General features: G+C 32.7%; 1 protein-coding gene across 4 annotated transcripts in view; it reads right to left on the bottom strand.

Annotated features, from left to right (window-relative positions):
- LOC114332050 (kinesin-like protein KIF13A) overlaps positions 1-13,971 on the bottom strand; it is a 515,517-nt gene that overhangs the window by 487,810 nt on the left and 13,736 nt on the right. For all 4 annotated transcript variants that reach the window (XM_028281754.2, XM_028281756.2, XM_050641283.1 and 1 more), the window contains exon 2: positions 511-598. In XM_028281754.2, the coding sequence (XP_028137555.2) occupies positions 511-598 (88 nt within the window). The remainder of the gene's footprint in view (positions 1-510; positions 599-13,971) is intronic.

Below are 13,971 nucleotides of genomic sequence, written 5' to 3'. Positions count from 1 at the left end.
TGGTACGATAATTTAAACAATTTAGAAGGCTGAAGAAGAATTGAATGAAGATTGAAGAAGATATTGAAGAACAAACAGGCTTTAAAGCCTACATACAAGAAGGAAGAAGAAGAATTGAAAAATAATAAAATTCTACCATAGTTTCATAAAGAATTCACAAAAATGTACTTGAAATGTTGATTTCAAAACCCCTGAATATGTGAAATCTTTTTTATTTTATTTTTCAATACGCGAGAAATATTTAACAAGCACTTTTACATTTAGCAAATCCGTATAACACTGCGATTTTGCAGTATCACAACGTAAAAATGAAGGTGTAAACTAATCAGTGACCGCTGCTATACATATAAACCGTAATACAATTAAAAAGTTTAGAATAATGCAATTTCACCAGCCACGAAACTATTATCTCAACACCATTTTCCTCCCACCTGCTTTTGTTGTTTCAAAAGCCATTGTTTTCTCGGGAATTCTAAAGGGATAACACCAAACGAAATGTTTTTGTCTTACCTTTCCATTTTGTCCAGAGAGGTAGGTTGGTGTATGATTGTTTGATCCTTCTCCATTTCCACCACACTCTGTGCCCTCATTTCAAGTTCTGAAATAAAAGTCGTCTTTTAGATTGTGAAATAGTAAAATTAGTACATTGTTTATGTCTAACGTATGTTGAGAGGAAAAAAATAACTCATACTGAACAAAAAAGTGAAAAAACTATTATAAACTATATGGCAAAAATTACGCTAATTGTTACGTTTTTAAATTCAAAAATCATTCAAACGTGTTTTATTCTTGCAGCTCAAGGCTGTATGACACTATGCATTTTCTTGTATCATTTCTATCGATTCTGATATATGTCAAAAAAATGTATAGTGTCATACACAGATACAAGAAACGATATCAGAAACGATACAAGAATTTGTGCCAGACACAGATTCTTGTACAAGAACTGCGCCAATTTCTGCGCAAAGAGCAAAAACGTATAACCTGCTGGTAAAACATCTAAATGCCATAATGGCGGCTGAAAATCGGATCATATGATTTATGTCTTGATGAATTTATTTGTGTTTTTGTAGGTATTATTTATAAATATTTTATTGATATTTAATATATGGACTACGTAGTCCAGTACAGTACTGTTCTAACTACTAATATTTAGCTCCTAGTAAGGCTGAAACTATAACCAACCCAATTAACTATAGTTTTGGCTTTCATTGTGTTGCATAATTTTTTAATAGAGGAAAATACAATAATTCCTAATTTGGATTAACCTGAAGATAATTGTAATGCACATATTTAGCACAAATATCAAAACAAAATAAAAACACAAATAATCAATCTCAAAGGGTCAACGTAAAATTTCTGGTTGGTTAACATTAAAATGTTATTTACAAGTTTTTAAAAGTTTATGAATTCCTTAAATAAAATCCTCAAAATCAGCTGTAGACGCAGTATTACCACAGTATATAGAGGTTCCCTCTTTATACTGTGGTACTACCATACCAATGTAACGTGACACAGAATTTCGACCAATCACGTGCCGAATTCCATTCAATTTTCGATACAAGAACTTGCATAGTGTCATACCACAACAAATGTATGTACAAGAAACGATACAAGAAAATGTATTTAACTTTCTAATATCAGAAACGATATTAGAAATGATACAAGAAAATGCATAGTGTCATACAGCCTTTAGATGCTCTTCAGTACTGAATATAATAAACAACTAGCTTTAATATTTATGGACTATGAAAAGGCCTTTGACGCCATAAATCAACAAAACATATTGGAAGCCAGAATGCCGAATTGACTATCGGTATATGAATATAATTAAACACATATACCAAAACGCAACAGCTAGTGTTATGCTGGGGCCACAGTAACGTTAACGTCTAACGTCCATTATTGTATTAATTAACACACCAAAAATGATGGAATAAACTTCGCGTTAAAGTGACTGGCCACACTTATTTTAGCGCGTAGTCAGCAAAAAACGGGTTTTTAATCCAATAATTTTAAAATGGAAGTCGAAGCTGCTACGTTGTTATATTTTATGAGTGCTAATTATTATTTTTTATAAAAATAAAAATGTATACCATTTTTATTCGGTCGCAATGCGAAGGCAAAACAATCTTACTTTTCAATTAGAATACGGAGTGCAGTCCAGCCCCTTGAACCGCGATTTTCAGCTCTTATTGGAGCTTCATCGGAAGGAACGTAGGCACTGTTCTCCATTTTATTTTTCTCCACTACTTCGTCTATTATTTTTTATTTTATAAACGGATCAAGCAAAAACCAAGACTCAAAAGAAAATGGTTAATGATAAAAATGAACAGAAAACCACGGTAATGACTGTTACGGGTTAAAGTCGCTAAGCAATTAGAAACGATTCTTATAAATCAGATTGTCATAAATTTTAGTTTATTGTCACAAGTACTGGCCTAAATAATTATAAAAATCAGGCTTCTATATTGTCTTGAACATTAGCTGCTATCAAGCCATTTTTAAGTCCGAAATCATATAGAAATCAGGCATGAAGTAGGCTTTAGGTATACATTGCTACCTGTCTAGTAAGTGTCATCTCTTTGTCTTTACCTGTCTAGTGTCATATCTTGTTCACTTTTGATTTACACTTCATGAGGACAAGTTAGTGTTGTCCTATGAAACTCCTTCAGGATATTTAATCAGAAGTAATCCAGATAACTAATTAAGAAATATTCAATTTGATGAAGTTGAAGATTGTCTTGCTCAGCAAGGATTTAAAATATCTGGATATTTAGGTCCTCAAGACCTTTCTTTTTGGCCATGCGCTATCTTTAAGGTAAGATTTGTTTTTTTAACACCTGATTCGTTGTCTAAAGGGAAACCTTTAGTAATTTTAATTTATACCTTTTGCTCTGCTTGCATGCTGATGTATCTATTCATTTCAGGCCAACAATTTTTCTTTCTCTCCAATTCATTTTGATGTTGTGAGTTTTTTTTGAAACACCCTTGTCCAGGGTCGATATTTATATAACCTGTATATCTGTGAAGTATCCAAGTATATAAATGCAGTACGACATCATCCACGTGTATAACATCGACGAAAAAAAACATAAGGTAGGATCAAACCAATACTTCTCTTAAAAGAACGTTGTTTTGCCTGTCTAAGCCACCACACCATACAGCAGTCTGACAAATATCTCGGTTTTGTATTTTTTTCTTGTAAATAGTACCTAAATATAATATTACATAGTTTTAAGAATTATAATATGGGTGTACGCTGAAAAGAATATTCTTAGAGGCAAATATAAACTTTAGTTGAGCTTTTTACCTTTTCCTTTTGGGTTTTTTTATATTTTCAATTAAGATTAATATGAATTTTTTTAGTTTTGGTTAATAAGAATAAATAGTTGTGAATTCTCCAATTTTTTTGATTTCTTATTATTATTTTTTTGTTTGGTAGAAAATAAAACTAGTTATTTACCTTCGCATACCTTCAATAAAAACCGGTAACATCGGCGAAGAGTAACATGACATCAAATGCAAACCAGCTTGTTTTATATTCATTCGTTCCCATGACAGATTTTAACGATTTTTTATATTTATTTAAATGGATCCTATAGTATCCCATAAGTGTGTATTTTCTTTATCAAATCTTCTGCCGTCGCTGGAAAAGATAATGACTGCACAATTCGACGCCACGCGTCACCATGAACATCACGATTTTAATGTGATTTTTGTCGGGGATCTCATAAACAAGGTTATGTTTCAAACACTGTTAAAAATTTAATTATTTTCTCATTACTCCACTCCATTTTCGTAGAATAGTATCTATGTAACCTATTTCACAAAACAAATTACTCTGCTGCGCTGTAAGCTAGAACTTGTTGAAACAGTGCAAGTGTAGCCACAACAACGTGGCAAAGTCATGGCTACACCAAACGCGTTAGTCAAATAACGCGTTAATTAACGGCATTAGACGTTACTGTGGCTTCAGCATTAGAGTGGGTGATCGTCAAACCCAGAAATCTCCGATACAACGTGGAGTACGTCAGGGGACACCATATCGCCGAAACTGTTCACTACGCTTTTGGAATATATACAGGGTGTACCAGACTAATTTACCCACGCTATATCTCTTAAACAAATAAAGATTTTCGAATGGGACACAAGGTGATATATTCTACTTGTAATACACTTTAATATGGCGTACAAAAAAATCATCCCCTAAATAATCATCCCTTAGTTACAACCCCTAACTTTAATTTTTTTAATAGCACCCTGTATATTTTTTTATAGTTTTGGATGTGGTCTTTTATCGTCTATTTAACACATTTTTTGAAAATAAAATCGGTTCGTAAATAACCTAGAAACTATCAGTTTATTTTTGTTAAATTGTGTGTCCCAGATTAATTTATCCAGGCTATATTTCTTAAACGAATAGAGATTTTCGAATGGCACAAAAACTATTACATTTGTAATACACTTTCATATGGCGTAGAAAAAATTCATCCCCTAAATATTCATCCCTTAGTTACAACCCCTAACTTTATTTTCTTTTAAATAGCACCCTGTAAGTTAGGGATGAATATTTAGGGGATGAATTTTTTCTACGCCATATGAAAGTGTATTACAAATGGAATAGATCAGTTTTTGTGCCATTCGAAAATCTCTATTCGTTTAAGAAATAAGCCTGGATAAATTAGTCTGGGACACACAGTTTAACAAAAATAAACTGATAGTTTCTAGGTTATTTACGCACCGATTTTATTTTCAAAAAATGTGTTGAATAGGCGATAAAAGACCACATTCAAAACTATAAAAAAATATACAGGGTGCTATTAAAAAAATTAAAGTTAGGTGTTGTAACTAAGGGATGATTATTTAGGGGATGATTTTTTTGTACGGCATATTAAAGTGTATTACAAGTAGAATATATCACCTTTTGTCCCATTCGAAAATCTCTATTAGTTTAAGAGATATAGCGTGGGTAAATTAGTCTGGGACACCCTGTATATGTAAAAGCGCAAAACTGATCGACAAGGGCATAAACATAAACGCAGAAAAGCTTAGCCATCTGAAATTTGCAGATGATATTGTGCTAATATCATCTGATTATAGATGGTTAGAGCTCTAACAACAATTATCAAATTGTTGTTAGAGCTGTTCTGCAATGACGGTTTAAGGCATCATGGGGCCCTAGGCAGCCATAAGAAGTAGGCATATAAATACCTAGGTCATGAGATTCGCATGGGAAAAGATAACCAAACCGTTGAGCTTCTCCGTCGTATAAGAGTGACTTGGGCAGCCTTCGGCAAGCTGAACCATATTTTCAAATCGTCTGACCTACCAATATGCCTTAAAAAAAACCTTTAATCAGTGTGTTTTGCCAGTGCTGACTTACGGAGCGGAAACCTTGACCATGACAAGGAGAAAAGTGGAAAAGATCCGTGTCTTTCAGAGGGCGATGGGGCGTGCTATGTTGGACATTTCACTAGGAGATTTTGTATCTATTTCAAATACTATTCGCATACCTATGTGGTCTATTCTGCATTCTGATAGTGCTTTTAAGATAGCAACTATTTCTACTGTGTCAAATCTTTAAGGAAGTCGACAAAGATAAAAGCAAGTGGTCTATTATATTCAATAGACTTTCCGACTAGAGTTTTAAGATATTGCACGTGGTCGTTTCCGTTTGTTCCGTGTCCCGATCGAAATCCTGCCCCTTCTTCTGACTGATAAAAATTGAGTTTTGTTTCCAATCTGTTTGTCAGTATTCGAGGATAGAGCTTGTATAGGTGGCATAGCAAGCTAATTGGCCTATAGTTTTCAAGATCTAATTTATCTTCTTTTTGTGAAGGAGGATTGTAACCGAATTCTTTCATTTATTTGAAATGTTTTCATTATGCAGACATATACTAAAGTGTTTGGATTCATGACATCAAAAGTGGACCTCCTGGTTTAATTGTCTCAATGACTACACCATCTTGCCCCGGAGCTCTATCATTTTTCATATTTGTGAGGGCATGTTGAATTTCCTCCCGTGATATATCTAATAGTATCCTCCGATTCTATATTCTGTACCTTTTGTATTGGTTGTTCGGAATGGATACCACCAGGTAAAAGAATTAGAGGCAGGCCTAAACTGAGACGTAGACAACAAGTGGAAGAAGACTTAAGAAGTATGAAAATTAGAAATATAGGAAGGACAATCAAAGAGAGAAGAATAGAGAAAAGTAATGGAAACAGCGAAGTCACACCAGAAACTCTAAAACCAAACAAAACACCAAATAGTTAATGTTCAAAATACGTGTAAAAATAATGTTATATGTACACTTGTAATCACTAGTTAAGAATCGTAGTTAAACAAAACCAAATAGAGGAAGTGAATGAATACATATACTTGGGACAAATAATAAAATTGAATAGAGACAACCAAACAGCAGAAATAAAGAGACGAATGAAGTTAGCGTGGGCCTCGTTTGGTAAGCTCAGCTTCATATTGAAGAATAAAAAATACCCTCAATATCTAAAAACGAAAATCTACGACCAATGTATTCTTCCGGTCCTTACATATGGATGTCAAACATGGACGTTCACAAAAGCGAATATGGACAGAACTGCGAAAACACAAAGAGCAATGGAAAGACAAATGATCAACGTAAGACTGTCAGATAGAAAAAGGAATTCCTGGGTAAGAAATATCACAAAAGTTAAAGATGCTACTCGTCAAACAGCTAAACGAAAATGGAAATTCGCCGGTCATACGATTAGACAAAAAGACGAAAGATGGAATAAAATTATTGCAGAGTGGAGACCATGGACATATAAATGAAAGAGAGGGAGACCACAGATGAGATGGGTAGATGACCTAAAACACCAAGCCTGCTCAAAATGGATGCACATGGCTCAGGATAGAGAAAGATGGAGGAGCGGAGGGGAGGCAATATTGGATGTGGCAAGGCTAATAGATAGAATCACTTATTTCATTCGAGGCCCTGAAGGGCACTGAGGATTATAAGAAGAAGAAGAAGAAGAAGAAGTAATCACTTATTTTGATATTTTTGCATACAAAAAAAGTAGGAAAGTCTAATTGTTTTTGCATATTTATTTATCGTGTAAAATTTCTAACTGAACTGAACATTTCGGCAAAAGTCTTTAGAACTTTGTATTTAACGATATAAGTACTAATTTACACGGAGTAATGGGCAATTACATGGTTGTTACCTTATCGACAATGGGTAATAAAAATCTCTTAGCATGTATTACACTATGCATATAAAATTTTACTTGTACTCGTGAGTTTATTAGTAAACCGGGCAGTATCGTCGCCCCCGCTAGCGAAATTATTCCGATTCGATTTTTTTGCACAAACTTACTCAAAAACAGGTCCTTATAACATATCCACAGGGTGCCAAGCCGTGCCGTGGTCAAAAAATTGTTTAAACAATTTTTTTTTAACAAATGCACAAAAATAATTTTTTCATTTCGAACAATATTTTTTTAGATAAGTTGGGTCATTGTGAGCAAAAAAGGTATCTTGTTATTTTTCTCTAAAACTGATTGTTGTCGAGTTATATGCGATTAAAAATTTGAAAAATGCGAAAATTGCCATTTTCAGGGCTTAATAACTCAATTAAAATTTATTATTATGAAATTCAAAAAGTGACCAAATCAAGTTTCAAACCCCTTCTTCAAGGTCCTGAAGAGATTTGTGTCATTATTTCATTACAAGGCTGCTATTTTTAATTATTAACAATTAGCGCTATAGTCCAACTATATCGTCGCCCCCGCTAGCGAAATTATTCCGATTCGATTTTTTTGCACAAACTTACTCAAAACGAGGTCCTTATAACATATCCACAGGGTGCCGTGGTCGAAAAATTGTATAAACATTTTTTTTTAGATAATTTGGGTTATTCCGAGCAAAAAAGGTCTCTTGTGATTTTTCTCTAAAATTTATTGTTGTCGAGTTATATGGCCATTTTCGCATTTTTCAAATTTTAAATCGCGTATAACTCGACAACAATCAATTTTAGAGAAAAATCACAAGAGACTTTTTTTGCTGAGAATATCCCAAATTATCTAAAAAAAATTTGTTCGAAGGAAAAAAAATATTTTTGTGAATTTGTTTAAAAAAAATTGTTTAAACAATTTATCGACCAAGGCACCGCCTGGCACCCTGTGGATATGTTATAAGGACCTCTTTTTGAGTAAGTTTGAGTAAAAAAATCGAATCGGAATAATTTCATTAACGGGGGCGACGATACAACCTGGACTATAGCGCTAATTGTTAATAATTAAAAATAACAGCTTTATAATAAAATAATGACAAAAATCTCTTCAGGACCTTAAAGACGGGATTTGAAACTTGATTTGGTCACTTTTTGAATTTCATAATAATAATTTTTCATCGAGTTATTAAGCCTTGAAAATGGCCATTTTCGCATTTTTCAAATTTTTAATCGCATGAACTTTTCGCAACAATCAATTTTAGAAAAAAATTACAAAATACATTTTTTGCTCAGAATGATCCAAATTATTTAAAAAACATTATTTGAAATGAAAAAAATATTTTTGTGAATTTGTTTAAAAAAAATTGTTTAAGGGTCATTCCATTTCAAATCACTCAATTTGGGAGCAAAAAAAATTTTGGACCACCGATTTGTTTGAAAATTGGTATATAGCTTCTGCGGGACGTAAAAATAAGATATTTAAGGTCAAAAATCTTCTTCTTCTTTTTTTCTCAAAATGTTATTTTATGCGATTTTACAGTGATTTGGTGTTTATTTATACAAATTTGCATTTTCTATCGTAAAGTATCAATGGAAAACATAATATTTTAATAGAAGGGACTCAAAAATGTCATTATATGGCATTATAACAAGTTACTTTGATCAAAACAAGCTTTTGATCAAATTTTATAGTGTAGAAAACGTTAAAATACCGTTTTTTACATTTTTCTCCATTCCCAAAATACATCATGATCGATTTGGCTGAAAATTTGCCCACAGATAGACAAAACATAGGACTTCAAGTGGTGAGAAGGATTTGAATTATATTACAATACCAAAAAAGTTACATGTAATATTATAGTCAAAAATATAGGCGTCTACTGTAAGTACAATTAACTCGAAAATATCGACCTCACGACAAAAATTGTTAAAAAGAAATTGTAATAATTGTAAATACGATTTATTTGGAACAATTTCAGTTCCTACCATTTTTGTCGAAAAGTTAAAAATGGCGGAGATATTGAGCAAAACAGGTTCTCCTTTAAAATCAAGATGGCAGCTAACGTAACGGAGTAATTCATTCGTGATTTTAAATTTAGGCTACTATTGACTCCCCTAAAGAGCAGAAAAATAAAATTTTGTGCAGCTCGGCATTCAAGGTCAAATGCTATCCCGGTTGGACTAATATATACTTTTGAGTCTGATATTACTGCATGTAACTTTTTTGGTATTGTAATATAATTCAAATCCTTCTAACCACTTAAAGTCCTATCTATTGGCTATCTGTGGGCAAATTTTCAGCCAAATCGATGATGATGTATTTTGGGAATGGAGGAAAATGTAAAAAACGGTATTTTAACGTTTCTTACACTATAAAATTTGATCAAAAACTTGTTTTGATTCAAAATAACTTGTTATAATGCCATATAATGATATTTGTGAGTCCTTTCTATTAAAATATTATTTTTTTCATTGATACTTTACGACAGAAAATGCAAATTTGTTTAAATAAACACCAAATCACTGTAAAATCGCATAAAATAACATTTTAAGAAAAAAAGAAGAAGAAGATTTTTGACCTTAAATATCTTATTTTTACGTCCCGCAGAAGCTATATACCAATTTTCAGACAAATCGGAGATCCAAAATTTTTTGCCTGAGTGATTTGACATGGAATCTACCTTAAACAATTTTTCGACCACGGCACCGCCCGGCACCCTGTGGATATGTTATAAGGACCTCTTTTTGAGTAAGTTTGTGCAAAAAAATCGAATCGGAATAATTTACCTTACGGGGGCGACGATACAGTTGGACTATAGCGCTAATTGTTAATAATTAAAAATAGCAGCTTTGTAATAAAATAATGACAAAAATCTCTTCAGGACCTTAAAGACGGGATTTGAAACTTGATTTGGTCACTTTTTGAATTTCATAATAATAATTTTTAATCGAGTTATTAAGCCTTGAAAATGGCCATTTTCGCATTTTTCAAATTTTTAATCGCATGAACTTTTCGCAACAATCAATTTTAGAAAAAAAAAGACAAAATACATTTTTTTCTCAGAATGACCCAATTTATTTAAAAAACATTGTTTGAAATGAAAAAAATATTTTTGTGAATTTGTTTAAAAAAAATTGTTTAAACAATTTTTCGACCACGGCGCCGCCCGGCACCCTTTGGATATGGTATAAGGACCTCTTTTTGAGTAAGTTTGTGCAAAAAAATCGAATCGGAATAATTTCGCTAGATCATTTCACGTAATTCATTGAGGCTGTTTGTTATTAACACAGTATCGTTTGCATATTTTATATGATTTATTAATAATTGAAGCGCTTATTGTATAAAGGGTGTAAGTCTACAATACTTAGTTTTGAGAAAAACGAAACAAACTATTTAGTTTAGAAACTTGATGACCTATCAAATTTTGTTCTACAGATGAAATGTAGAAGGAGACTAGTAGAGTGACATGTGATACAGCAAACTTGGCTTTGAAAACTATTAAGGCCAAAACGTCGTTTTTAAAGGCTGGGACTTGTTTCCTTTGTACAATCAATGAATAAAAGACAAAATAATGCTGCTTCTCGACAGTTAAATTATTAATTTATTTATAAAAAAAAAAGGTTTATTATTACGACTCTGTAAACAAAATGACACAAACGATGGTGGCGCCACAAGAATTATTGTATAAAGGTAATAAGTCCCGGACTAGTTCCCTTTATACGTTCAACAAAAATTTTATCGTGCGATATTTCGCGTATGGTGAGAGATATAAATTTCCTTTATAAATCCATCGATCCGTCGAAGTTGGTTTAACAAAATGTATATCTCACTTTAATTTCGTATGGAAGTGGACTTATTCCCTTTATACAATAAGCGATTCAATCGTACAGAAATTTTAATGCTTTTTGATGTATCTTCTTGCCTGAACCAATTATTTATTGGTATCTGCTCTGTTCCTTCGTATATTTTCATTTTTGAGGCTTTATTCAATGCGCTTTTAATCCCGTCATGCCCGAATAAAAGCCTTAACGTAAAGTTCACACTGGGATTTCAGTATGGTTAAGATAGGAATGCGCATTCAGTGTTGCCACAGTTCCTGTGCGACGCTCTTGAGAGAGCAATCAACAACTGGTGAAGACCGACAACCCTGTGCGTTTATTCCCCATTAGAAATGTATTGCCCTATCTTAATCGTACTGCATTCTCGGTGTGAATTTCTCAATAGACAGCTACACACTATCAGAAGCCTCGACGTTGAACATGCCCGAACCATCTTAAACTATGCTCTCTCACATTGGTACCACCCCTACACTTACTCATTCACGTACTTACTCATTCTTAATTTTATCCTTTTTGTCACTCCACTCATCTATGTAAGCATTCTCATTTCGGTCACATGCATTCGTTGTTCATCTTTCCTTTTAACATTCTTTGATTCTATGTGTACATTAACTCCTGCAAAGCTGCATAACTGTCAGCGAATAGCACAGAGTCATCCACGTATCTGATGTTATTGATATATTAATTCAAATTCCGGCTTCAACATCCTCTACTGCTTCCTGAAAGATTTCCTCAGAGTATATGTTGAACAGCAGGGGTGATAGTATACATCCCTGTCAGACCCCACGTTTGATTGTAATACTGCAATCTGATTGCAGCATCTGATCTGATTAGAGTCGCCATTATTATGTAGGATGGAGGTTGTTTGGACCTATTATCATTAAAGATTTCTTTATGTTTTTGGTCCATGTGCAAATTTCTTGATTTTTATCTGTGGTGATGTTGCCTTCTTAATCTTAAAATTTGCTAGCTGTGTTGGATTTCTGAAGACCAACTGCTTGTTTAACCTTTTTATGCATATTAAATGTATAGTGTTTTTATTTCAAAAACTCTATCTCTTCACAAAGATATTTTAACAAATTTCTTTTGGCATTTGGTATTTCGGTTTTATTTGTCTCTGAATATTGTGGTACATTCTTTTGTTGTTCTTTAATTTTCTTCTATATTCCATGAGCTGCAGTATATTGTCATTCATCTAACTTTTCGTCGTGTCTTTCTTTTTTATTAGATATTCTTCTCTGATGTTGTTAAAGGCAAAATAAGACATAAAAACAAACAAAATTAACCTGAAAAGTTGGGAAAAATTTATTAGCCAGGTATGATTTACATGGAAGACAACTTTAGCTTACAAAATAATCAAACAAATTATTAGAACAGAAAAAAATACGAAAATAAAGATGAAAGCTAATAATTACTCTTGAATTTGAAAAATTCATTACACTTTAATATTTAATTTAAAGAGTAGTTTTACGTTTGTACGCCCTCATAAGTTTATCGGAGTCTAGTGATTCATTTGTTTGGCGGTAAATGGAGCTAAATATAGATTTGAACGAAGCATGCATTATATTAGGATTTATAAAAGCATCCGGTGCTTTCACACAGCTATTAAAAATTCATTTTATATCAATTCTTTACATGCTTTACTAACAAACAAAAATTCTGTAGATTTTTATTCAAACACTGTATTTTACGAAGCCTAATAAGGTAGTCGGATATTTCTTGGGATTATGGTAACAATTGGGCGTCAATTGTCCCATAAAACATAAGAAAAGTACAAAAGGTGTGCTCATTTCTTTCATGCTGAGGCATCCACATATTGCAATAATATTAGATGTTTAAAAAAGGCTTTGCCTAGAGATGCATCAAGTCAAACTAGTTTGATTTTATTTAACAAACTTGACTTGACTTGAGAATCAAACTTTTTTTGTAAAAAAGTTTGACTTTTTTTGTAAAAAAGTTTGACTTGACTTGATTTCGATATCTTTAGGTTTGACTTGAAATCAAACTTTTTCAAACAGTTTGAAGTTTGAATGTCATATTGGCAACGTGTTCATTTCCAATTCTAATCGAGAGCGTACGGATTTTGTTGTGACTTCTTTGGATAGGTCTGAATCGGTATTCTGCTACTCCGCAAATTAGTTTGTAGTTCACATTTAGACGTCCATGTTTGGCTTGTTTAATACGTTCGTTTTGAAGTGTGTGGCTTTGGGAGATAATATCTGAACGTGGATATTTTTCGGTTCAGAATAAGTACCAGAACAAATTGAGTCTGATATTGAAGGTATTCCCACTGCAAAAATTAAGAGAAACAATCTGTAGTCGAAGCAGTATTAATTAAGAAAAATAAATATACTGATTTATTTGATGTTGCGGCAGGTGATTTCAAAACAATGAAAATTGCAAAGTGAATACATACTTCTATTATGTAAAACTAAAGAACAGCGTTATAAAATCACAAACAGTGAACTAATTCTTTAAAAGGACAGCGTTATGCATAACTCGACCAAGCGCCATTTCTTTAAAATCGAGATAACAGCGGATTCTGGTGACACATAGCTAAAACTATCTTGGAAAAATCCCTGTTATTGTCACGTTAACGGTTACTAAGAAAAACAAAAATAAACCAAGCGACATTCTGTCTATTAAGGGTTTTTAGTTTTGCATAACAAGACTATATTCATAACTGCCATTCATAACTACCATTCATAACTGCCATATATCCATAACTGCCATTCATAACAGTTTCGCAATTGTAGACTAAACGCCGACTTTGGTCTGTTTATGCTAAACTAAGCGTTTGGCCAGAATAACAGTTTTGTCCTCATTAATGTACACATTAATTTTGAAGTTTCCGTCAAAAAATGATGGAATTTTTTTAAAGTGAAAATGTTGTGTTTATATATATGTAATTAAA

The sequence above is a fragment of the Diabrotica virgifera genome, chromosome 10 (assembly GCF_917563875.1).
Source record: "Diabrotica virgifera virgifera chromosome 10, PGI_DIABVI_V3a".
In the NCBI taxonomy this organism is placed as follows: Eukaryota; Metazoa; Arthropoda; class Insecta; order Coleoptera; family Chrysomelidae; genus Diabrotica; species Diabrotica virgifera.
The sequence above is the reverse complement of the archived record's forward strand: the minus strand, read 5'-3'. Positions and strand labels throughout refer to the sequence as shown.